Source organism: Phycodurus eques, chromosome 3, assembly GCF_024500275.1.
Source record: "Phycodurus eques isolate BA_2022a chromosome 3, UOR_Pequ_1.1, whole genome shotgun sequence".
In the NCBI taxonomy this organism is placed as follows: Eukaryota; Metazoa; Chordata; class Actinopteri; order Syngnathiformes; family Syngnathidae; genus Phycodurus; species Phycodurus eques.
Window position 1 is genome coordinate 1,973,484 of NC_084527.1, and position 26,685 is coordinate 2,000,168.

The 26,685-nt window shown below is 44.9% G+C and overlaps 1 protein-coding gene across 1 annotated transcript in view; it reads left to right on the plus strand.

Annotated features, from left to right (window-relative positions):
- The window catches only part of hmcn2 (hemicentin 2), a 52,710-nt gene that overhangs the window by 10,925 nt on the left and 15,100 nt on the right, over positions 1–26,685 (plus strand). The window contains 50 exon segments of the mRNA XM_061671374.1: positions 802–973; positions 1,050–1,156; positions 1,230–1,350; positions 1,434–1,697; positions 1,811–1,955; positions 2,310–2,431; positions 2,741–3,013; positions 3,347–3,488; positions 3,753–3,880; positions 4,511–4,624; positions 4,696–4,854; positions 4,927–5,121; positions 5,627–5,722; positions 5,816–5,943; positions 6,033–6,177; positions 6,487–6,599; positions 9,482–9,641; positions 9,729–9,888; positions 11,930–12,057; positions 13,534–13,785; positions 14,322–14,405; positions 15,908–16,099; positions 16,175–16,305; positions 16,468–16,612; positions 17,223–17,349; positions 17,430–17,587; positions 17,843–18,121; positions 18,203–18,339; positions 18,490–18,640; positions 18,716–18,937; positions 19,014–19,127; positions 20,547–20,563; positions 20,565–20,735; positions 20,818–20,914; positions 21,041–21,202; positions 21,716–21,829; positions 22,015–22,211; positions 22,325–22,406; positions 22,495–22,626; positions 23,089–23,232; positions 23,339–23,498; positions 23,890–24,014; positions 24,095–24,278; positions 24,360–24,457; positions 24,625–24,903; positions 25,016–25,206; positions 25,592–25,673; positions 25,890–26,026; positions 26,104–26,245; positions 26,324–26,468. Of these exon segments, the coding sequence (XP_061527358.1) occupies positions 802–973; positions 1,050–1,156; positions 1,230–1,350; positions 1,434–1,697; positions 1,811–1,955; positions 2,310–2,431; positions 2,741–3,013; positions 3,347–3,488; positions 3,753–3,880; positions 4,511–4,624; positions 4,696–4,854; positions 4,927–5,121; positions 5,627–5,722; positions 5,816–5,943; positions 6,033–6,177; positions 6,487–6,599; positions 9,482–9,641; positions 9,729–9,888; positions 11,930–12,057; positions 13,534–13,785; positions 14,322–14,405; positions 15,908–16,099; positions 16,175–16,305; positions 16,468–16,612; positions 17,223–17,349; positions 17,430–17,587; positions 17,843–18,121; positions 18,203–18,339; positions 18,490–18,640; positions 18,716–18,937; positions 19,014–19,127; positions 20,547–20,563; positions 20,565–20,735; positions 20,818–20,914; positions 21,041–21,202; positions 21,716–21,829; positions 22,015–22,211; positions 22,325–22,406; positions 22,495–22,626; positions 23,089–23,232; positions 23,339–23,498; positions 23,890–24,014; positions 24,095–24,278; positions 24,360–24,457; positions 24,625–24,903; positions 25,016–25,206; positions 25,592–25,673; positions 25,890–26,026; positions 26,104–26,245; positions 26,324–26,468 (7,523 nt within the window).

Below are 26,685 nucleotides of genomic sequence, written 5' to 3' on the forward strand. Positions count from 1 at the left end.
AGGCTTTGTTTTCCTTACAGATGCAGCATAACCACAACGCCTCGCTATACAAGGTCAAAACAAATGCTACACAGCAGTTGCTGGTTAAGCATTTGGAAGGTGGAGGACAGTGGGTCCATTGTGGACACCACAATGAGACTGGGAAATGTCAGTGGGTTTTTTACTGCTTCTGTTTTCACTTTTCAGACAACAAAAGGAAAACTGTAGTCAAGCACCTGTCCAAACTGTAATTCTATATACTGTAGTCCGATTATTTTTTTCCCCCTGGAAAGCCACAGACGGAGGTTTACAGGCTGCCGTGATGACTGCTTTTCCAATTCAATGTAATCGAGCCATCACACATTGTTTTAGGACCTTTTTGAATACTTTTGCAACAAGTGAGAAATAATGTTTGACTGAAACATGGGAATTGCCTGTCTATAACTGATTCTGAAATAGAGTTGTTTTTTAAAACATACACTGCTACTTTCTTCGCTGACTTGCGAATGCTGTGATTCATAAAAGCTGAAATGCAGTAGACACTAACTTGGGAATACAGCCTCGAAAGTGCAGAAAACTCAGGGTTATCAGTTTGACAGTAAAAAAAAAAAAAACATCTGAGGAATACATTTGTGATGATGAAGAAGAAAAGTCCAAAGACAGAGAGCAGACCGCTGCTTGGGCAAGGTCACGATCACGCCCTTCCTGCCTTGATCCTGTTGAGAGGGGAACCTTGACGGAAGAAGTTTGACAGATCCCAGCTTCATCTCATTCACCAGCATGAAATTTCATGTTCTTCCCGTGCTTTTCTTTGCTTGCTAGGTATTAAAGTGGGTCGAGGAGACTGTTCAGGCCATGAAGGTCCATCTACTGTCCTCAAACCATGACAGCGCCCAGGAGAACCAGTGGGAAGTACCCTTTGACCCCAGCCTCCGAGAGGTCACAGTGTCCCTCAGTGGACCTGCTCCGCAAATTGAGCTCACAGATCCCCTTGGTATACAACATAACAGCTCCACTCGTGTCTCACCACACATTAAAGCTAGAATCGCTTTCTCGACTCTGCCTTTTAGGCCGTGTTGTAGGTGTTGCTCAAGGACTTACAGAGCTTCTGAACATTCCCAACTCAGCTCGTGTTGTGAACCTGAAGTTTCCCAGCCCTGGTGCATGGAAACTGAACGTACGTGTCTTGGAATATTTTATTAGTTTTATACTTATGACAACAGGTTCATGGTTTTGCATTCATCCTAAAGGTGAGCTGTGGTGGTCGCCATACGCTGAGGGTCACAGGAGTCAGCAATCTCGACTTCCGGGCGGGCTTTTCAAGTGTACCTGTTAAAGAGTTCAACCAAACCAGGGAGAGGCCGATAAAAGGTGCCGCTAATGTTTCTGTTAGCGATTCGTTTGTCGAAGACGATGTGGTGAAATGACTATATGATCGATTTTGTACATTTCAGGACTTCCAGCACATGTTTTGCTAAAATGCACAGGCCTGAAACACCCAGGTCGGCTGAGTCACGTAGAGCTAATGTCTGGCTCCGGACGTTCCCTACGTACCATCCAGGTGCCTCTGCCCTCTGACCTTGGCCAACATGGGCTTTGGAGTGTCCCAGAGTTGTACACCCCTTCCCAGAGTTTCTTCATCAAGGCAACGGGCAGAGATGAGGATGGCTATCGCTTCCAGCGACTGTCGAGTGTCTCGTACACCAACATCGTTCCAGGTACGACTCTACCTGCCTCCAGACATGTTTCTTAATTTGGCTACACTGCAAAGGTTGTCGCACCTCATCAATCTCTCATGTGGCCTTTAACCTTTGTTTCCTCCCTTGTGTAGCTCCCCCAGCTGTGAACATGCCTGATGTGGTGAAGGGTTTCTACATGCAGCCTGCTATGATTCGCTGTTCGGTGGAGAGCGACATACCTTACAGGCTAAGATTCGCCAGAAGTGGAAGTACACTGGGGGAGGAGAAATTCTTCCAGTAACTTTTCTTTTATAACTTTTGATAATTGATTACATTCTTACTTCAGAACATGCTTCAGTTCTAATGAGATAATTATCACATATTTCTGGCAGTGAGCACGCCTGGAACTGGTTAGCATTATTGGCTCATATGTCACAGAGAGCAAGATCATAGAGTATAAACAATACTCACTTGTCTTGATCAATTAATAATATGTCTAATCTATCCCAATGCTCAGCTTTGAATTACCGCAGACTTGGGGGGGAAATCCAAGTGTGCGCTTTCGAAACTAACTAAATGTGACGTGAAATAAGATCTTGTTGCTACTGTCATGCTTAGTCACTGAACCAAGCTCGCTCGTTTTTGTATCAGGAAGTCTGCCACCGCATACTGGGATATTGACCATGCTTCAGCCGAGGATGAGGGCTTTTATGAGTGCATAGCACAGAGCGGTGCAGGACAAGGACATGCGTTAACCCAGCTGACTGTCAGAGGTACTGCACAACACTTACAGTACATGAAAGCTGATTCCACAGAAAGGGTAGATTTCAGCTTGTCTCACTACAATTTGTAACATTAAATCCTAATTTGGTCAACTTTTCGGCCTACAATTGCATTCTGTGGCCTGTACTTCACTGTACTGCGTGGTGGAAACAAACAATGCTACACACAATTCCTCATTGTTGTGCAAGCGTGGACTAGTCAAGTTTTTACTTTTGTTTTTTTTCTATTGCATTTTTTTTAATTTTTGTTGCAGTTTTGTTCCAAACATTTATATTTTTGTCTTTTCTCCTGGAAAATAGAGCCTCCTCCTGTACTGAAGCCAGCAGTCAATGTGACTTCCTCAGTGGGAAGTGTGGCAGTGCTGTCCTGTCAGGTGGAGGGCTCCATGCGCTACAACTTGACCTGGCATCGAGCAGGTCGCGCCATCCCAGCTCGCTCAGGGAGGGTGAGGCTGCTGTCCAACTCGTCCCTGCAGATTAGCGGCGTGCGGACTCAGGATGCTGGGGAGTACCACTGTGTGGCCTTGAATGCCCAAGGAGACACCAGCATCACCGTATGGCTCTTCGTCCCAGGTACGTTCCGACAACACTCCGATGGTCATCTGTGTAAATACTTAACTGGGGCCTCCTAGTTCCTGTCGGGATGCTGTCATCTGGTTTCCATTACAGGTTGAGCCATCCTACAGTCGTACTGAGCCACATCCTTGTCAGAAATCATTTCTCATGATGCACGTTAAAAATGTGTGGTTTCTATTGTGGCACGGCCTCACACCTTCCTGATGAATTTCACAAACAGCAGTCTCAGTGCTGCTGGGTTGGATTGTTTACTGCTGTTTAAGTTGACACAGTGTCAACAAGGCCCCCCCATGTAACCATCAACAATCTTTGGTTCATTTTGGATTGCAGAGGGACCTTCTGTGGTACTTCACCCCCAAAGCCAGGTCTTTTCCAGAGGGGATGAAATCCGCCTCGTCTGCTCAGCATCCGGCTCTCCCCCTCCTTTGCTCTTCTGGAGCCATGGAAACACGTTCCTTGCTAATCGGCCGAGGTAAGAGGGCTCTCAGCCCACTCAACAGAACTGCTCATTACATTCCACTTTAGCTACGAGAGACTGCTGCATCCTGTTTGAATCATTGTTCTGCTATAAGGAATGTTTTCCCAAACACTGTTTATGTGCTTATTGAGGCAAACGTATATTACTTGATACACAAGAGAAACAAAAAACCTTTGCACTAATGTTCGTTTTACAGTACATCTGCAAATGTAATCAGTGTGAGACAGCATCGTGAATTCTGCCAATTACCTGATGCAGGTTGAGTCTCCACCAAAATGGAGATTTGACCATAAAAGGGGCCATCCCGGAGGATGCTGGGAACTACACATGTCTGGCAAGCAATGTGGCTGGGACTGCCTCACAGTCCGCTGTACTTACTTATGCAGGTATCTATCTACAGTACGCCTTCTGTCTGTTACTAAGTGTGTTTTACATTTCAAGGCTTCTGTTAATGATGCTTCAAGTAAGGTATTGCAGGAAGTGTGGCCACGTTCTGTCTTCCATAATATGATCATTCTCTTGTTTTAATCACATTTAATGTGTTAAAATTTGAAGTTCTGACATGGCTTGCCAATATTGTTTCTAAAAGTCATTTTCAAAAACATCAATCTGACAGAGCAGTGAGAGCATTATGAATTATATACTATGTATTCAGGAATCTCAAACTCATGTGGCTCTTCTGACAATGATGTTGATGAATGTAAGCATGGACTCGGTGTTAAGCTTGGACTTGTTCGTCATGTTAGGACAGTGTAGAACTTTGGGTCAGGTTGTAATTGTCCAGATGAAAGGATGGATGGATGCTCCATAAAAGTACTTGGCAACAGACTTTCTGAATCTTACTTGCACTGCATACTGAATGTCAAAGGTCTGCGAATACGTTACATCATTTTAGGAAGTTTTGTATTACCACTTTTGCCTCACAAATCTAAAAAAAAACAAAAAAAACAGGTAGAGTGTTAGAATAATTCATAATTGCACTTTAACTGCATCTGACTCTTGTTGTTTTCCCTCAGAGGTGCCTATTGTAAAAGTGGTGCAGCAGGTCCTGCTTGTAGCTGTTGGGGGTGATGCCACTCTGGAGTGTCGAGCCAGCGGGACTCCACCTCCTCTTGTCCATTGGTTTAAAGGTAACTTACAGGATAACCTGCTTTAATACAATTTAATAAAATGCAAGGAATAATTGATTTTGTATTTCCAGGCAAACTTGAGGTGGGCTCTGCCCCCTTTGTTGAGCAGGATGTCCAACGCGGGACCCTGCGCATTCGAGGGGTACAGGAGGTAGATGCCGGTCAGTACAAATGCGTGGCCAGCAGCCCTGCCGGGACCTCCTCTGCCACAGTCGCTGTGGAGGTCGGAGGTAAGACCGGACTGCCCTCAAAGTCAAATCAAACAAGGGAAAATGGCTCTCTTACCACTTCTCGCACCACAGCGGGCCCTTTGTTCTCTGAGGCACCGGTTGACGTGGCAGCTCATGTAGGTGAGAACATCACCCTTCCCTGTGTGGCTCGAGGTTTGCCGCGACCGACAGTGACCTGGTACACTCAAGATGGCAGACAGATTCTCACAAGGGCAGAAACTCACAGTAGGAAAATGCAGCTGGAGAATGGATTCCTTCTGATTCACAGTGAGTTACCCACGGTGCATTGCCCCAATCCGGAGCATCGTTAACTTCATGATTACCTTGCAATGTATACATCAATAAACAAAACAAAATATCTTTGCTATTAATACATGAAATAATTCTTTCTCAACGGCACTTTCTTTTTTTTATGAACCTGCATTCATTTAAGGAGACATCAATGTCTCACTCCATGTGCTTTAGGTTTGACTGTCTGGTCGTGGTCTGTTTCAACTTTGACGTGAGAATCTAAACACTTGATCTGACGAACACGTTCATCTCCCAGCATGACTGAGGGGGACGTGTGTATCAGCAGGCTGACAGCACAGCCAAACCCATTAATCCTCTTCGGTTCTATTTTGAACTCCTAGTTACAGTGCAGACCACTTGTTGTGAAAGTGTGGACTTTTGCTCCTCATAATTTGTAGACCTGCTGCTTACGGCAGCAGTGCAGAGGGTGCCGTGTTGATGTGATTTGAAGCGATCACGTTCGTGTTGAAATTTACTTCAGGTGTCTGGCTGGACGACGAAGGGCCGTACACCTGTGAGGCCACGAACCAGTTTGGAACCATCAAAGCTGTGGCCAGAGTTAGTGTCACTGGACTGGGTAGGCTTGTTTACGATTTGTCTCTTGCTCTTGACTGGATCCCTACAAATTGCAAACTCTTGGTGAATGTTCATTCATCAATTACAATTGCAGAGCCCCCTCTCCTAGCTCAAGGCGCCCCCATCGTCACCACTGGCATCGGACAATCCCTGAGTATCCCATGTATGCTGCTGGACGGAATACCTCTCCCAGAAAGACATTGGTCATTAAATGGGAAACATGTATGATGCAGGATCTAACTGCGAAATTTGATTACAGTATATTATCCAATCTTTATTGTGTGACAGCAGTCTTTTTTTCCTCTGCAAAGGTTCAATTGAATGGGAGAATGTTTGTTCGGAGCGATGGAAGTTTGTACATTGAAAGAGCTGTCCCGGAGGATTCTGGGGCATATTTGTGCACAGCAGTGAATGCAGCAGGCTCGACGAACATCACAGTGATCTTGGAGGTCCACGGTAAGCAATGTTCCGTTTTCACGCCCTCTCCATGCTCGAGACTCCAAATAGATTTGAAGGAAAGTCGTTCGAGAAAACAACTGTAATTCTGGCCGCCGGCTGTCATCATAGTGAGAGGCTTCAAGTTGTTACATGCTTTGAGCAGTGGGGTCATTTTGCTCATGAGAGGATAATGACAGACAAGCCAGATTATGGCTCATCACTTTGTAATGAATAAATGCCTCAAGAGCCGATAGAGTTGGCCTTCTAAGGCCAGTGATAATTGCGAAGGCCGAACAAATAGTCAGCTGTGGCCTACTTTCTTCACAGTGCCCCCTGAGATCAACGCCGGGCCCTACCGCTACATAGCCAACGAGGGCGTAGCCATCACGTTATCATGTGAGACGAGTGGCGTTCCTAAACCCGTTGTGGTCTGGTCCAAGGTAGGAGTTATGACCTTTTCAGTTATTTTGGCTGCATATTCCGTTCTCTGGTTCATACATCTCTTGCCAGCCTTTCAGATGAAAAAAAAAAAAATTGAGAGGCCTCTGTTATACAACCCCAATTCCAATGAAGTTGGGACGTTGTGTTAAACATAAATAAAAACAGAACACAATGGTTTGCAAATCATGTTCAACCTATATTTAATTGACTACACTACAAAGAAAATATATTTAATGTTCAAACTGATAAACTTGATTGTTTTCAGCAAATAATCATGAACTTAGAACACGTTCCAAAAAAGCTGGGACAGGGTCATGTTTACCACTGTGTTACATCAACTTTTCTTTTAAAATCATTCAATAAACGTTTGGGAACTGAGGACACTAATTGTTGAAGCTTTGGAGGTGGAATTCTTTCCCATTCTCGTTTGATGTACAGCTTCAGCCGTTCAACAGTCCGGGGGTCTCCGTTGTCGTATTTTACGCTTCATAATGCGTCTCACATTTTCAATGGGAGACAGTTCTGGACTGTAGGCAGACCAGTCTAGTACCCGCACTCTTTTACTCTGAAGCCACGCTGTTGTAACACGTGCACAATGTGGTTTGGCACTGTCTTGCTGAAATAAGCAGGGGCGTCCATGAAAAAGCTGTTGCTTGGATGGCAGCATATATTTTTCAAAAACCAGGAGCATTAATGGTGCCTTCACAGATGTGTAAGTTACCCATGCCATTGGCACTAACGCAGCCCCATACCAACACAGATGCTGACTTTTGAACTTTGCGTCCATAACAGTCCGGAAGGTTCTTTTCGTCTTTGGCCCGGAGGATACGACGTCCACAATTTCCAAAAGCAATTTGAAATGTGGACTCGTCGGACCACAGAACACTTTTGCACTTTGTGTCGGTCCATCTTAGATGAGCTCGGGCCCAGAGAGGCCGGCGGCGTTTCTGGGTGTGGTTGATAAATGACTTTTGCTTTGCATAGTAGAGTTTTAAGTTGCACTTACGGAGGTAGCGCCGAACTGTATTTACTGATATTGGTTTTCTGAAGTGTTCCTGAGCCCATGTGGTGATATCCTTTACACATTGATGTCGGTTTTTGAAGCATGTGCCGCCTGAGGAATCGAAGGTCATGGGCATTCAATGTTGGTTTTCGGCCTTGCCGCTTCCATGCAGTGATTTCTCCAGATTCTCTGAACCTTTGGATGACATTATGGACCGTAGATGATTAAATCCCTAAATTCCTTGCAATTGTACGTTGAGGAACATTGTCCTTAAACCGTTGGACTATTTTGTCATGCACTTGTTCACAAAGAGGTGAACCTCGCCCCATCTTTGCTTGTGAATGACTGAGCAATTCAGGGAAGCTCCTTTTCTAGCCAATCATGGCACCCACCTGTTCCCAATTAGCCTGTTCACCTGTGGGATGTTCCAAACAGGTGTATGATGAGAACTCCTCAACTTTCTCAGTCTTTTTTGCCACCCGTCCCAGGAACGTGATGCAGACATAAAATTATAAAATAATTTCATGATTATTTGCTAAAAACAATCAAGTTTATCAGTTTGAACATTAAATATCTTGTCCTTGTAGTGTATTCAATTAAATATAGGTTGAACATGATTTGCAAATCATTGTATTCTGTTTTTATTTATGTTTAACACAACGTCCCAACTTCATTGGAATTGGGGTTGTAAATACAGAACAGTACTGCTGACTTGCAACTTATACATAAACAAAGTACTCAATTCAACATGATGGAAAAGGGATCTACATTTTCTCAAGGAGGCACTCATTATTTGTCAATTAAGTATTTTGGCAGCATTTTTCAATCCAGTTCGGAGATATTTTGTTAATTGCCTGACGAGGTTGCACATGAACCTCGAGGTAAGCTGCTGTTTGTGCAGGTGGTCTGCCATTTGCCTTCAAGCCAGCTTCGAGCCCCTGACCTTGAACAGGATAAGTCATATAGAAAATGATGTAAGGAAAGGATCACATATTCCCAACATATGTAATAGCAGTGTATTGCCTTAGGTTTTGTTCATCTCAGATTCTTTAAATATATTCAACCATATGTTATGTTTTATTATTTAATTGTTGGCAGCACAGTGTACGTGTGGGTCGCACATTTGCATCACAGTCAAAGTTTCTGGGTTGGAAACTCAGCTTTTTTGTGTGGAGTATATGTACATGTTCTCCCGAGCTGAGATGCAACCCAGAACCATTGACTGTGAGGCAGACAGGCTAGCCACGTGCTGCTACATTGCACAATACAATTTTGCATTAAGCTAATGAATGAATAGTAGAGAGCATGAATTAAATAAAGTCAACACAAAAGTAGTTTGTTACACGGTCGAGCGTTCTAAATTCCAAATGAAGACACATTGGTTTATGTTGCACTCAGACATGCATCTTTTATGGTTCTCTTTGCACCCATGATTGCAATGTGTTTAGCTCTCTGCAGTTTGCTTACCTTTGCCATCATTTGGTTACATAGAGCTTTCAAAACCGTAGAACATAAATGCTGTACAAAGGCTGTGTTGTACTTTTAAATGTCACATCAGTGCTTTGAGCCAGATTTATTTATCTTGAGTATTTCCTAAACAATTTTTTTAGCGTGATGCTGCACAATCAAACACATTACAGTAGGCTACTTGCCAGATAAGGCTGAATCTGTAAAAGCTATTCAATGTTCAAAGCAAGTGTAACTGCAGTAGTCTGCATTCTTGTATGCTCGTAGTGAGGATAAAGACGAGGTTAGAGGGGAGCCTTGTAATTATATTAGACATCAAAGGTTTGGCTGCAAACCTAAGATGGAGCTCAGTGCCCCTGCGTTGTCATGTGCGGAGAGCTAGAGTGCTTTTAATGCACGCTGTCACTTTAGGGAAGGCAACCTCAGCCTCGGGAAAGCTCCTCGCTTCAGGCTGACCCCGATGGAGACCTCCACATCCCCCACCCCACCGCCGACGATGCAGGAATCTACATCTGTTCCGCCACTAGCGCTGTGGGTTACGCCAGTCGAGAAATCCAGCTCAGTGTTAACAGTAAGGCAAATAAATGTCTGACCGCAGCCAGCCGAGTGCAGCAGTTTTTCTGAGAGCCTACACTCACAGTTGTTTCCCTTTTCCCAGCAATGCCGAAGATCATGGGTGTGAGCGACCGTGACAACACAGTCAAAATGGCTGCAGAGGTGGGAACGGAGGTAGTTCTACCTTGTGAGGCTCAAGGGAGTCCGTCACCGCTTGTCACGTGGAACAGAAATGGCCAACCCATCCCCCCTGTCACAGCAGGGTAAGTGGAAGGTGTTTTCACCACTGTGGCAACAGTGTCGCGTGTTTAGTGAAAGACAAAGGTGCTCACCGTGCCTAATGTCTGATCTAGCATCTGACTCAGACTCGACATGGGAGTCTGCCTGCCATTCATGACTACTCAGGTTTTTGATGATGCCCTTCGAAGCGCAGCCTGGCACAGTCTGCGAGGGAGTTTTGTGTAGCCTTGATTTGCGAGCTAAACTGAGGTGGAACATCTGGTCCCGCACGGCTCACGTTCACGTGTGGTCACACTGGCTGCAGACAGGCACGCCGACTCAGTACGCACGAGACAAGATAGAAGACAGGCCCTCTGACGAAATGGGCAGACAGGAGGACGACCAGGGGGTTGAAAGCTGCAGCGCTGACTCAAATGCAGAATGGCTCGTCTATGTCAGGAAGAAGGGAAATGTGGGTGGCGGTGCGGGGGAGGCCAGGAAGAGGGGAAGAAAACGGACTGACAGAGAAGAGACACAAGCCCTGTCTGCCTGAAGTTGGGAATCCCTGGGGTGCGTGAGCAATAAAACAACATCTTGACTCTTTACTAGTCCTGTCTGATGAGAATAACATGTCTCTGTGAACAACCCCCACATGGGCCCGCACTCTGCAAATGGAGCCACTGCAGACACATGCAAGCGCTTTGGGACAGATCAGGCGAGGTGCAGATTGTTGCATCATGTAAATTAGGGCAGTGGGCAGATTTCCATCCATTCAAGCTGCAAGGTAAAGACTATTGTGGTCTTGTTTCCAGACCTGACCCTTACCAGTCAATGTTTGTATCAGACTGTGTGGGGACTGATGGATGGACTTAGGGGAGCTGTCCTGTCCTGTCCTGTCCTCTCCTCTCCTGTCATGCCCTGCGTGCTTGAACTTGTGTAATTTTGCACAGCAACATTTTGCGCAAAGCGCTGTCGCTCGGCCCCATTGTCAAATGTCGCTGCTGTTCTTTACACGATTGGAGGTCTAGGGGTAACTCTGATAAGTCACAGCATGGAATAGAAAGCCACTTTTGTTACAAGCTTATTTCCACTCAAATAAACATGTTATTGTTATATTTCAGTTGCCTAGCAAAAACACTTATCTACCATAACTGGGAGAGGTCTGTTTACATTTGTGTGTATTTTGCATGTATACAACTCAACTTTGATGCTGTTCAGATGAACACAAACCCTTTTCAGGTTACTATCCTGGGTTTTAGTCCCTGAAAACATGTCCCAGCTGGCATGTTTTAGCTACAAAGCATACTTTTTGTTTGTCTCTTACAGGCCAACTAATGGCTACATTTGCATGAGCTTTTCTCAAGCAGATGTCGAAGTGATGTACATGCTTCTAACGCCATGGTCAGGCCTTTCTTTGAATCGAATCACCCGTGACTCCTTAGTGATATACTTAACACACTGTAGAATTCCATTGATGTTGGCATCCCTGTGACATTTCCCAGGGTGACTACATCAACTTAAACTCTGGCTACCCTTTTACACCGTAATTACGTTGGACAATGGTAACGAGTCCCAGGGGAGATCACGCGACCCTGGAGGAAGTCTGCATTCCACTGAGTGCTGTCTTTTTTAGATCTTTCATGCATCGCTCAGGGCGGCACAGGGTCACCACTCAAATTCAAACTGCTTTTTGTAGGGCACCCAAACAATGAAAAAAAGACATTGTCATCAGTTTACAAAATATTTCTATGACACTCTCTATTTTGTATCTACTTTGCGTCTCCTTACTACCCATTATCTAGTACAATGCCTGAGGCACAGGCCCTTCGAACTAAAAATATATGCAACCACTATACTGTATGTATTTTGGTGAAAAAAGAACAAGCACGTTTGAGGAAAAAATATTTCTTCTAAAGAGCAACATGTCCTTGTCCATGTTACAAATGTTCTTGAAATAGCAAGGGAATTTGAGAAAATGTTTGTCTTCAAATCGGGAAATTTTCCGTTCTACAAAGTTTGCAGATCTTCACCAACTCAACTTAAGTGTTGTCTATTTTTGTGTAATTTTCTTGCCCTTTGCCCCAGGTTCACTGTTTTGCCCTCAGGCTCCCTGAAGATAACTGATGTACGCCTGATTGATAGCAAACTCTACACCTGTACTGCAGAGAACCCAGCCGGCAATGTGTCTTTAAGCTACAATTTACACATCCAAGGTAACTTTGTGGGACTTTATTATGAAGCCAGAAACACTAAAACATGTCTGTTAAAAACTGTCATGTTGCTCATCACTTCTCTCTTTTGAAACTATGTTAAAAGTATACAACCCCAATTCCAATGAAGTTGGGACGTTGTGTTAAACATAAATAAAAACAGAAGACAATGATTTGCAAATCATGTTCAACCTATATTTAATTGAATACACTACAAAGACAAGATATTTAATGTTCAAATGTTCAAATGTTTTTAGCAAATAGTCATTAAATTATTTTAGAATTTTATGGCTGCAACACGTTCCTGGGACGGGTGGCAGAAAAGACAAAGAAAGTTGAGGAATTCTCATCAAACACGTGTTTGGAACATCACACAGGTGAACGGGATAATTGGGAACAGGTGGGTGCCATGATTGCTTCCCTGAGTTGCTCAGTCATTCAGAAGCAAAGATGGGGCGAGTGCGTGAGAAAATAGTCCAACAGTTTAAGGACAATGTTCCTCAACGTACAATTGCAAGAAATTTAGGGATTTCATCATCTACGGTCCATAATATCATCAAAAGGTTCAGAGAATCTGGAGAACTCACTGCATGGAAGCGGCAAGGCCGAAAACCAACATTGAATGCCCGTGACCTTCGATCCCTCGGGCGGCACTGTGTCAAAAACCGACATCAATGTGTAAACGATATCACCACATGGGCTCAGGAACACTTCAGAAAACCAATGTCCGTAAATACAGTACGGTGCTACATCCATAAGGGCAACTTGAAACTCTACTATGCAAAGCAAAGGCCATTTATTAACAAAACCCAGAAATGCCCGAACGTCTGGGCCCGAGCTCATCTCAGATGACCGATGCAAAGTGGAAAAGTGTTCTGTGGTCTGACGAGTCCACATTTCAAATTGTTTTTGGAAGTTGTGCCTGTCATGTCCTCCACGCCCAAGAGGAAAAGAACCATCCGGACTGTTATGGACACAAAGTTCAAAAGCCAGCATCTGTGATGGTATGGGGCTGTGTTAGTGCCAATGGCTTGGGTAACTTACACATCTGTGAAGGCACCATTAATGCTGAAAGGTACATACATATGCTGCCATCCAAGCAACGTCTTTTTCATGGACGTCCCTGCTTATTTCAGCAAGACAATGCCAAACCACATTCTGCACGTGTTACAACAGCGGGGCTTCGTAGTAAAAATGTTGTTAAACGAACGGTGATGACCCTGCCCGGCTTTTTTGGAACGTGTTGCAGTCATAAACTTCTAAGTTAATGATTATTTGCTAAAAACAATAAGGTTTATTAGTTTGAACATTAAATATCTTGTCTTTGTAGTGTACTCAATTAAATATAGGTTGAACATGATTTGCAAATCATTGTATTCTGTTTTTATTTACGTTTAACACAACGTCCCAACTTCATTAGAATTGAGGTTGTAAATAGAAAGTATACGATGCATGTTAAGAATGTTCATTTGTCCTCAGCCAAGCCCAGGATTCAGCCCGCCCCCCGTCTGCTGAAAGCGCTGGTCGGGCATACAGTCTCGCTCCCGTGTGTGGTCCAGGGGGAGCCGAGCCCAGAGGTCAATTGGTTTCACAATGGTCTTCCTGTCGGGATCAAGAACACGTCGCCCCTTCGAATCCAGCGGGTCAGCCTGCCTGACAAAGGAACTTACCGGTGTGTGGCTCGGAACAGCGTTGGACAGGAGACTTTGGAGATCACACTGGAAATTCTTGGTGAATACCTGTAGCCTAATACCAGCCTTTTACATTGTCTACCACAACAATGTTTACACAATACACTTTAAAAACTGACGAAGGCCCCACTTTTAACCTTTGTCTTGTCATTTAAAGAGGAATGCTTCAGGGACGTCTTCTTTGCCTCCAATGACTCATAGTATATTTTTCAAAAGTGTCATGAATTTGTACGTGTCAAGAGCCACGTTTTCCAACCTCAAAATAGGCCCCGGTTTACTTTGTATTGGGCTACCAAAAGAGTAAAATGCTGTAAGACATTTTTTGTTTTCTGCTCATCAAGCAGGAACCCAATACGTTTGGAAAATTGATTTGGATTTAAGTTTGTTCCAATGAATACATGGTTAGTTCATGTGATTATGCTGATGTTATGAAGTTCATGATGCATTTGAAGTTTGGGTTCTGGGGAGGAACTAAATTTGTGATTTGAAACTTTGGTCTATCACGATACCACTGTGGCCTTTGCAGCCCTTTCTCAGTCTTTTGACTCTGCATTTGCCCTGTTTTTCCCCCCGCAGAGGCCCCCTCTTTTGCAGAACCAGGAGATGCAGTCATGGAGAAAATAACTAACAGCAAGGTCGTCATCCCCTGCCCTGCTGAAGGTAACAATGAAATTAATGAAACATTCACACATAAATTTAATATTATGGTAATGAAAACTGTCGGTCTACATTTGTTGGCACAGCCTCGTACTCATCAAATTGCTTTATCATTATTCTGATACGTAGAGAGACAGTCTTGACTTTGCGTCTGTGTGAATACGTTAGCCTTCAGGTGTGATGGAGTGAGCTTGCCATTTCCCGTCACTACATTGCATGTAGTCTTCGTCAGCAGAATTCCTGGTGGATGCTTGCCCTGTGACAGTCCATGCAAAAGGGTCGTGTTTGCATAGTTGTGGGCCATGGTAACCTGCTCGATGGGAGAAAGTGAGGGCTGTGTCTAATGTGCAGCAACAGCCTGCCTGCTGCCTCCGTCAGCCACATCTGCTCTCGTCGGCATCTAGGCCCGCTGGGAGAGGAATCGTAATTACTGGCTGCTGCAAGCAGATAAAGGCCATACACTGCATGTCTGAGGTGCACCATGATGCACGCAGAGAGCCACCGGAAGCCAACTTCCCCTCTCTGCATCGAAGTCAGACAGGCAGGCTGCGTTAGCTCACTTGAAACCAAGCACGTGATGCTTTACAGCCAGAGAGCGAGGCAGTTGGCTGCGGGTAGTCAGAATCCCTCAGGTCGTTCTCCAGATAACTTCCTTTTAGAGGAAGATTCGACCCAGTTTATGCCTGAGGGGTGTTATTATTCTCCGACAAAAGCATTGCATTTTAAAAGAGGTAATCATTTTAGAAACACATGGTGAATATCAATCAGTCTATGTCGGCCACAGCAAATACATTCAAGAATCCCTTAAATGAGGTCTAACATGCTAAACAAAACATCTGTTTGCATTTCTCACAGCAATGACATAAATTTGCTTCAGAGCTCCTAAACTATAAACAGGTGTCCAAAAAGACGCCAGATGATAACATCACTTTTTTTTCTGCATGACCTTTTATTTGTATTTATATTTTTGGAGGAAAGGTGCTATCTTCATATGTAATACTTCTGTAAATAGAGAGATCCACAACATTTGGGTCTGTCTTTACTGCACTGAGCTCTCATCACTCGTCCTCATCATCCTGTGACTCTGTTTGGTGCGAGACCCTCCTCCTCCTACTGTTTCCCCATTCCACATATCTCCCATTTACCACTTCTAGCTCTTGCACCCACTAAAACATCTCTTTCAGGCTCCTGAGCGTGAGCGTTGTGCTTTTGAACTACTCTTACCGCTTAATACTCCCCCTCTGTGTTGGTACCAAAGACTGAGAATCTGTCATCAAACCTTAATTCTACATGTTGATGATCCTTTTTTTTCTCTCCTGTCATAGTGTCCTTGAAATTTCAATCTGGCAGTGAAATAAAACTGAAATAATTTTGACATGGCCTGCCCCGCTCTATAACACGTGTGTGCTTTTTGGGGGCTGGGGGTCCGGGCTGCTTGCCCATTGCTCAGAGAGAATCAAATATGTGAGTGTTACTTTTAAACATCATGCGCCTCTGCCTTGCAGGCTCTCCACATCCCAAGGTGCGCTGGTTCAAGAATGGCCTGGAGATGCATGCCGGACAATCCGGCTTTTCTGTGACGAGGGACGGAGATCTTGTAATTAGCAGAGCGACTGCCAGTCACAGCGGCGACTACAAGTGTGTGGCGACGAATGAGGCGGGCTCTGTGGATAGGAAGACCAGGTTGAAAGTGAATGGTAAGACCTCATCTCCATCGCTATAGGGAATTACAAAACACAACACAAATCTTCTGTTGTCTTGTGTTATTTCAGTTCCTCCTGAAATCCAAGATGATGGCCAAGCACGCAACCTCACTTTGACCTTAAAGCAGCCTCTCACTCTAGGCTGTGATGCCTTTGGTATTCCCTCTCCTGCAATTACCTGGACTAAAGATGGTCATCTTGTGAGTTTGTGACGCTTGCTCGTCAGCATATACACATTAACAGCACGTTAATGCGTATACTCAAGCCATAAGTAGTTCCGCAATGTCATCATGTGCTCAATTGATGTAACTACAAGATGACGCGAGGGGCAGTCGAGATGGTGCTGATTTCCATCTGTCCAGGTCAACGGTCCTGGGCTGTATCTGCAAAATGGGAACCGCCTGCTCAGAATCTACAGGGTCCAGCAAGAACATGCCGGAATGTTTGCTTGCACCGCCCAAAACTCAGCTGGAGAAGCACGAAGGGAATATCATATTGTGGTGCAAGGTGAGCTGACAATTTAGTCACTGACCGCATCGTTTGCCAGGGACGTTGCCGTAGATTTGAGGCCCTGGGAAAAATATCACTTTGATGACTCCTGTCATTAGCATATCTGCCCAATCTCATTATATCAAATGTAAGAGATGTATATAAAAAGAGAATAATTCACATTTTTGTTTGCATTTGTGTTAATGTACCAATATACTAGTGTGGTAGTAGCTTGCAGTGGTGAAGAACTGTAATGTATCAAACTGAGTGATGCGTCTAATATTTTGCTTCTTTTTTTGTAGCTGAATATCCATAATAGAGTTACCTCACGGTACAGTGCATTGCATTGTACTCTATGTATCGCTCCTACAAGAACATATTTTTAAATACATACGGTATCTCTTACTTTTACAAAAACATGAATTGATCCAACAGCTTTACTGGATTTCAAATATTGTAAGCTGTGCCCATTGCTGTTGTCAGTGAGTACATACAAGGCAAAACAAAATCCATTTTACCCTTGCTATTGTGCTGCAGTAGGCCTTAGTGAAAATGCTAATACACTGTACTTGTCCTCGTGAAGACAAGAGTGAGCAACACCTTGTTGTGTGTTATCCTACTGTTGCAGCTCCGCCAGTGATTTCAGGAACGTCCAAACTACAGGAGATAACTGCCGTCCTGGGCCAGGAAGTGGAGTTGCAGTGCAGAGTCAGTGGGCGTCCGGCACCCAGAGTGGAATGGAGCCGCGACGGAGAGTATGCATTAATCAGTGCTCAGACGTTCAATTCCAAAACAACTCCAATGTTTTGATAGCGGTCAAAATTCCTATTCTCAGGGTTCTGTCCCGTGACGGAGATCCACATGTGGAGTTTCTGGAAGACGGCCAGGTGCTGAAAGTGAAATCGGTCCGGCTGAGAGATCAAGGACTTTACCGATGTCTGGCCAGCAACAATGCAGGGACACAGATGCGCCAGTTCAGACTGACAGTGCAAGGTTTCCATTTTTTTTCTCCTTACTCATATTTGTGATGTGTGTGTGTGTATGTATATATATAATTTGCACAAGACATCAAGTATGGTATAATGACAACAGGGTGCATTCATAATTTTGTTGACAGGACATAGCACAGGAAAAATGAATGAAAGTAGTTAATTACTGAGCCATTTAGTTTGAGATTTTGTTGTTTTGGGGATAAATATTTCAAATGTTTTCTTGGGTAAAATGTTTGCTTTTTTTTTTTTTTTGCAGCACCTCCAACGATCAAGGGTCCCAGTGAGACCTCAGACGTTTCAGTGGTACTGGGCTTCCCGATAGTTCTTGTGTGTGATGTAGAAGGTTCACCCACACCGAGTATCACCTGGTTGAAAGACAACCAGCCTATTGTGTCGAGCCCCCAGCTGACGTACATGCAAGCTGGGCAGGCTTTAAGGGTGGGCTCAGCACAAGGGGACAGCACAGGCCTCTATACCTGTCGGGCCTCCAATCCGGCTGGCACCGCTGTCAAGCACTATTCTCTCAGTGTTCTGGGTAAGACCGATTTCCACATGGTAATGAGGCCAAATTGGTTTTTAAACAATCCATTTGATTCAGCTTTTCTTCCCTCTCAAGTGCCTCCACAAATAGATGGTAACTCAACATCTTTAGGCACTCGGGGAGAGAAAGTACGAATCAATGGCAGTTTAACTCTCTCCTGCCTTGCCAAAGGTTTCCCTGAGCCCAAGGTTTCCTGGTTCAAAGATGGGCAGGTTTGTTAGACACAGCATTTGCAAGATTCGTTACACTAGAGGTTTTCCAGCACAGACACATGCTATGTATGCACTCTCTGCGCAATGAACATTGAACAGTTAGCAACATGTGAGCATACCTTTGAATCTAAGTCAGTTTTTACCCTTCAGTTGTTGACAGGAAACAGCCATGTTGGCATTCAGGAGAGCGGGGCCTTCCTGCACCTTGAGAACGCCATGTTGTCCCATGAAGGGCAGTACACATGTGTGGTCACCAACTCGGCAGGAGAAGACAAGAGATACTTCCATGTTGCCATACAAGGTGTGTATCAAAGTTATGTGACGCACCAGTTAAACAAGGCTCTGAACTAACAGAAACTTGGTACCGCCTCGTTAGTTCCTCCAGTCTTCCACCGCGTGACCAACAGAGAAGCAGCCTGGGGTGCGGAGGACAGGGAGGAGGACGAGGACAACGAGGACATGGTCGAGAAGCGCGAGGTAGTCCTCGGCCATCCAATCCGCCTGTCCTGTGAAAGCAACGCCATACCACCACCCAAACTCAACTGGTACAAAGATGGACAAAGGCTCACTACCGCTGATGGAGCCATTTTACTGCCAGGTCAGATTACAAGTCTTGTGCGATCTTCATTTTCTTCACAAAAGACCCAGGTGCTCATTTAGATTGGTCCTCTCAGGTGGACAGGTGCTACAAATCGCTCGAGTGCAGAAAGAAGATGCAGGAAGGTATACCTGTGAAGCTGTCAATGAGGCTGGAGAGGACCACATGCATTTTGACCTGGAGGTCTTGGGTAGGCATGGACATATGCCTATTTTTGTTGTAATAATAAGCAAGTGGCAATGATTAGCAAGGGGGAAGTTAGAAAGGCACTTAAGAGGATAAAAAAATGGAAAGGCAGATATACCTGTGGAGGTATGGAAGCATCTAGGAGAGGTGGCTGTGGAGTTTTTGACCAGCTTGTTCAATAGAATTCTAGTAGGTGAGAAGATGCCTGAGGAATGGAGGAAAAGTGTGCTGGTGCCCATTTTTAAGAACAAGGGTGATGTGCAGAGCTGTGGGAACTATAGAGGAATAACGTTGATGAGCCACACAATGAAGTTATGGGAAAGAGTAGTGGAGGCTAGACTCAGGACTCAGTATTTGCGAGCAACAGTATGGTTTCATGCCTAGAAAGAGTACCACAGATGCATTATTTGCCTTGAGGGTCTTGATGGAGAAGTACAGAGAAGGTCAAAAGGAGCTACATTTTGTCTTTGTGGATCTAGAGAAAACCCATGACAGAGTACCCAGAGAGGAACTCTGGTACTTGCATTTGGAAGTCTGGAGTGGCAGAGAAGTATGTTAGAATAGTACAGGACAGTTTTTGATGGCAGCAGAACAGTGGAGAGGTGTGATTGAGGAGTTGAAGGTGAAGGTGGGATCTTTAGACTGGGAGGTTTAGACTGGAATCCATGTGGACCATGATGTTTGCAGATGACATTATGATCTGAAGGTGGAGGAAATGTTGGAAAGGTGGAGGCATGCACTGGAAAGCAGAGGAATGAAAAGTAGATGCAAATAAAACAGAATATATGTGCATGAATGAGAAGGGTGCGGGGGAAGAGTGAGGCTACAGGGAGAGGAGATAGTGAGGGTGGAGGACATTAAATACTTGGGGTCAACAGTCTAGAGCAATGGTGAGTGTGGTCAGGAAGTGAAGAAATGAGTCCAAGCAGGTTGGAACGGGATGGAGGAAGGTGTCAGGTGTGTTATGTGACAGAAGAGTCTCTGCTAGGATGAAGGGCAAAGTTTAGAAGACAGTGGTGAGGACGGATTAGAGACAGTGGCACTGGAGAGACAACAGGAAGCAGAGCAAATGAAGATGTTGACGTTCTCTCGAGGAGTGAGCAGGTTGGATAAAATTAGACATGAGCTCATCAGCTCATCAGATGTCGATGGTTTGGACAAGTCCAGAGGAGAGATAGTGAGCATATTGGTAGAAGGGTAATGGGGATGGAGCTGCCATGCAAGAGAGCGAGAGGAAGACTAAAGAGAAGGTTGATGGATGTCGTGAGGGAAGACATGAAGCCACTTGGTGGTTAGAGAGGAGGATGGAGGAGATAGGCTTACATGGAAAAGGATGACACGCTGTGACGACCCCAAAGGGAAAGAAGAAGAAGAAGTCATTTAAATCATAAAACCAATCCATTCCAACACTTGAAATTCTCAGTGTCACCTGTGATCATGGGGCCTGTCCGAGGAGTTTATGGAGGAAATAGGAGCAGTGGTCAACAGCACCGTGGCCCTCCATTGTGATGTAACTGGACATCCGAGCCCAACTATCTCGTGGCTGAGAGACGGACAGCCAGTTCACGCAGATTCACAGCATCTCATTAGTGAGGACAGGGCACAACTGCAGGTGAGGCAGCGTGGACCCAGTGAGCCGATGGATTGAAACATGACGGGCTGTGTTTTGGAATAACTCTGGTCATTTTGTATAGCTCCTCAGTGTGCAGGTTTCAGACATGGCTGGGTACCTGTGTATAGCAGAAAACAAGGTTGGGTCAGTTGAGAAGCTCTACAGTTTAACTGTTCAAGGTAAAACATATTTTACATTGTTCAGATGGATTACATGGAGTGTTAAACATTGCTGGATATTTTCTGTACTTGACATGGTGGCTGATATCTGTAATATGTGTACAATCGACTGTTTTTTTGTTACAGTACCACCAAGAATTGTCAGCCCTAAAGAGGAGGAGCTGAGTGTCACCGAGGGTCACATGGTCTCATTGCTGTGTGACGTGCAAGCGTATCCTCCACCGGAAATCACTTGGACCAAAGATGGGCAGATCCTCCACTTTAATAGTGGGATCCACATATTGCCAGGTTAGATCTAGCAAACAACTAGTAACAATCAATAATGATGTTCCAAATGGATGTTTTTAATGTTATCATGTTCTTCATTATTCCTTTGTTGTTTCTTTAAAGGAGACTATTTAAAACAGTTCCCAGGTATCTTAACAGAATATCTGTGACGTGGTTTTACCAAAATACCCCAAGGGTAAAATAATTATGGGGTGATGTGCTCAACTTATTGTTTCGTTCGTTGGTAGAGTTCGTCACCACGACGATGAGGGTCGGAGGTCGCGGTGGCTAAGCTGAGAAGCTGAATTCCACTTGTCAGTTAGTGTGCGTATGCGCAAATGTGGCACATGCAGCAGACATATCGGCATCCCCACTACATGGGCACCTGGACTGAGCAATGTGCCACTTATCAGAAGATAACACTGTTAGCTAATGTAAAACAGAAAAAAATGATTTGGTTGTTAAATTTCATTCCAGAGAATGTGTACATGAACAATTAAAAGTAGATTTAATATGTCACCTTTAATACTATAGGTGGCCAGATGCTCCAGCTGTCCCGGGCAAGAGTTGAGGATGCAGGACAATATGTGTGCACGGCCACTAACTCAGCTGGCCAGGACCAGAAGAGTCTTGTCCTCAGTGTTTACGGTGAGCCATCTGCACATGCAGCTTCATACACGGATGATCAAATCTGAAAGAATTGTCTCAGGAAAACAAAATAAAAATCTGTTTATCGCAGCTGTGACGGAGAATACATACTTTAAAAGTGAATCACGGCAAGTTGGAGTGAATCACAAGGAACTCATGTCCTCCTTCTAAATGCAAACCAACAGTCGTGCCCACCCTGAAGCCTCGTCTTGATGCTGCGTCAGATGTGGTGACCCCGCAGCTCGGTTCTTCCATCACCCTGCAATGTGAGGCCCACGGTGTCCCTGAGCCCGAGGTCACATGGTATAAAAATGGACTCCAGCTAGCTACAGGGAATGGACTCAAGACAGATCGCCACCAGCTGGGGATCACAGGAGTTCAGGTCTGTAAAACCTTGAGCTTTCGAACACCACTTGTCAAGCCCCAAAGTTATGCCGTCGCTCTTCTCCACTCTTACATGTGAAATCTATACTTTGAAAATGGTTTTGCTCCCAGATGGCAGATGGTGGCACCTATACGTGCAAAGTGTCCAATGTGGCTGGCCAGGTAGACAGGACATTCAGACTGGCAGTTTATGGTGAGAATTTCTCTTGTGCTCCAGACAACAGTAGTGAAGCAAGAGTGGGGAAAACCGTTTAAACTGGAGTACAATGATGATTTCATAGTTCCTCCTGTCCTCGATGGGCCTGTCCAAGAGGCCCTAAACTTCAGCCTGGGTTCTCATGTATCGCTTCGTTGTGAGGCTTCAGGGGTCCCCGTTCCAAGCATCACATGGCTCAAAGATGGAACACCAATTGGTAAAACTGACAGAGAAATGTAAATTCTTTAGTACAGTGGACCCCCACATACTTGCACTTCAGCAACTGCACATTCACCTATCTGTGGATTATTCTTATTTTTTGTGTGTGATTTATTATTATTTTTTTAAATTTGTTCAATGTTCTTTTCAAATTGTGAATTATTCTTTTTTTTTTTGAGGGGGAGGGGTACGGACCCTGAAATGCTTAGTAGTGGTTTATCCACACTTATTCAAGAAATTATTAGGTTTAAAAAAAAAAACGTTTTTAAAAAATGAATAAATCTTTGTTTTTGTTTTTTATGCAATTCTAATGGGTGTCAATTAGCCGCAGATCTTCGCTATTCACGGTCTGGCCCGGCTCCTATTCCCTGTGAATAGTGGGGGTCCACTGTAGTACCATCCAGTATAATGTCGTATACGTTCCACCATAACATCGTACACGTCCCATGCCTGCGTCCAGAGAGCAGCCTGCAGTGGCAGTGGTCTAGTCGAGGGAACCGCCTTGAGCTGGGGCCTCTTACTCTGGCTCATGCCGGAACGTACACCTGTGTGGCCAAGAACAGTGAAGGACAGGAACAAAAGGATTACGTTCTCTCAGTGCAGGGTAAAGAATGACAGCAATGAACGGAAAGAATGATGATCATTATCATTCATGAAAGAACATACCTGTAATATTATTTGAATTGAGGGCTCAACTTTTGCCTCCATAGTGTCGCCTACTATTCTGGGCTCTGACCATCCATCTGAAGTCAGTGCACCCGTAGGAGAAGAGGTGACACTCGAGTGCAACGCAGCAGGAAACCCCGTACCTCACCTTAGCTGGCTTAAAGACGGCTTGACTTTGGAAGGGTCAGATACTCGTCACATTGTGTAAGTTCTTTCCAGTCCACATTTTCTGACAGAACACTTAATGCACTGTATGATGTCATAGTCATCGTCAATTATTGGTCTTTACAAAGTACCTCAATTTGTTTTACAATAGCCATAACTATTAATCTTTGTCATTCCCCAAAGGTTTGGAGAATAAACTATAAATCATTAGGGCTGAAGTTTGGAGGCAAATGTGATGAGAGGCAAATGGATTTGTTTATGGTCCAATCATGGAGGACATTAATAGCAGCTGGCTTACAGATGTTCAGTAGCTTATGATAAATGTAGTGTAACAGACACAACCACGTGTTTGACCGTGAGGAAGACGATAATAATGAGAATGTTATTCTGGTGTTCATAGCATGTCAACCATCTTGTACTTATTTAGCAGTTTGACTCCTGATGGCAGCAGGTTAAGTTTACTCAGGGTTAGTCCCGAGGATTCTGGAACATACACCTGTTTGGCTGTCAGCCCTGCTGGCCAGGAGAGCAAGATCTACACCCTCTTTGTGCTGGGTCAGTTTTAACATTCAACTGTCATAGTTTTTGGTCAGATCCGATGTTGTTGTTTCGAGCTTTTGTTCATTTTGTCACAGTGCGGCCATCCATCTTGGGTGAGACCAGTGAGCCCAGAGAGGTGCAGGCCGTACAGGACAGTGCTGTGACTCTTGAGTGTCGTGCTGATGGGAACCCTCCACCTCAGATCAGCTGGCTCAAGAACGGGCACCCTCTCCTCTTGTCACCCCACACACGCCTAATCTCTGGTGACTCAGTACTGAGGTCTGGCTACAGTGCTGATTTGTGAATATGTTGTCAAATGATGGCAGAAAGTCATGCCGACTGTACTTTTGTCTCTTTTAGGATTTCTCCCGTGCAGTTGTCAGATGCTGGAGTTTACACCTGCATAGCTCGCAGTGGAATTGGGCTCGCTGAGCTTAGCTATGACGTCCAGGTCCAAGGTACCAATATTAAACACGTTAGCTATTGTTAAACGCAACTAGCCCCAACTCATTCAGTTCGATGAACTTTCAAACCTGTAATATAACCCCAACCCCAAAAGCATGGCTATCTACAGTACATCAGATATTATTATTTGGATTCAGACTCACCGTTATATGTTCTACAGCGCCCCCTGGTGTGGATCATGTGGAACCAGTGGAACCAGTGACAGTTGTCAAAGGATCCTTGGTGACGCTTACGTGCGAGGCGCGTGGCGTTCCTCCTCCGACGTTGACTTGGATGAAGGACGGCCAGCCGCTGTCGCTTCACCGGAATCTGCTGCTGGACGGCCAGGAGACACGGCTGCAGCTGCCTGACGTGGCGCCTTCGGACGCAGGCCTCTACAGCTGCGTTGCCAGCAACCGGGCTGGAAGCAGCACAAAGAGTTTTAATCTCACCGTTCTTGGTAATAATCGTAATTTTTTTTAAAAATCGGAATCGACTCAATACGGAAAATATCGTTTGTGTCCAAGTAAGAACACATTGCGACAAAAACCCCTTGATCAATTCTGATCCAGAGCCTCCAAAGATATCCAAGTCAGGTGCCCCAGAAGAGCTGACGATTGCAGTTAACAACCCACTGGAGTTGGAGTGCTTTGCAGAGGGAGTTCCACCTCCCACGCTGAGCTGGCTCAAGGACGGTCGCCCACTGGGAGGGAGCAACGGCATACGGGACGACGGACACATTCTCAGTATTGGCAAAATTCAGGTACAAACCAGCAACATCTGACAGCAACTATGAGTAAACTAAAGCGAAAGTGCATGTTCAGTGTAAACCTTTGTAGGAAAATCGTGCACCGTGGCTGTTAGCTCTCTGTAAAATATACCGTGATGAAAACTAGGGTTTGTCTTCAAAGAAAAGAAAATCTCAGCGCAGATATTTGGACTCAAACAGAGCTGAATACAACAGTCGTTCCGAAATGGTCACACATTCCAATATACGAAAATTTGAATCTTCATTGTTCAATTCTCGTTAGCCAATAGTAGACCATGTAGTATCCTACATCTGTTTTCTTTACAGTGCAGTACATTAGTAAGAAATACAAAAGCGGGCATGAAGTACACGGCATGACAACCTCTCTGTCTGTGTCAAGGTTGAGGATGCGGGTCTGTACACCTGCTTGGCCAGCAGCCCAGCTGGAGAGGATGGAAGAAACCACTGGGTTCGAGTACAAGGTGATCCAAGTTGTTCTTGCGCATTGCTCTGCAAACTTTATTGGAACTCCTCGATTTGCGAGGCGAGATTCCGTGTCCACCTCTCACGCTGTCCCGCTCCCACATTTACGTCTTCTGAGCAAGCATGCACGCTGCCGAGTTTAAATTGTGTGAAAAGAGTTGTATATTATGGAAATGTCACGGCCTCCTCCGATACAAACATTGTTCACACTTCAGTCCCTCCGACCCTGCTTGGCGCTGAAGATGTGAGGACTTTGTCGGTGCCGGTTAATGGACATTTGACCCTGGAGTGCCTGGCTGACAGTGACCCCCCTCCTGATATCGAGTGGTACAAGGATGAGGTCCAGATGCAGGTACGGGATGTGAAAGCGTTCACAAACAGCTATTGAAGGAAAAGAACATCCTTCCTACCATCCTTCTGTCCAATTAGCTGGGTGGCCGTATTCAGCGGCTCGCGGGAGGCCAGTACCTTGAAATTCAAAACGTCAGACCCGAAGACAGCGGCCAGTACACTTGCGTGGTTACCAACATGGCAGGCAGCACCAGTCTGTTCTTCACAGTGGAGATTCTCTGTGAGTTTCTCTCTTTTTAACACATATTGTTCTAACCAGGTGTACACATTTGACCCTAATCATACTTCTGCTTCTCAGTGCCACCGGTAATCAAGGAGAGCAGCGCGGTGGTGACGGCTCATTTGGAGCAGGATGCAGTTTTACCTTGCGAAGTCGAGGATGGCACGACTCCTACAATTATGTGGAGAAAAGATGGCTTCCCCGTAACCCATGATAACAACAAGTAGGTCGTTATGCACGGTTAAAAGGGCGAGGCAGCATCCGTGCACCTTTTCCAAGATCAAATTATAGAAACATTCATTTTTAAGCTTTTCCAGTAACAGCTCTGAAACACATTGTGTACATACTCCAAATGATTCTTTAGGAGATGAGGTTTCAAGATGGTTCTGTTCCTGAAAAAAACCGAGTGCTAATTTCTGTGAATTATTATAATATGAAGC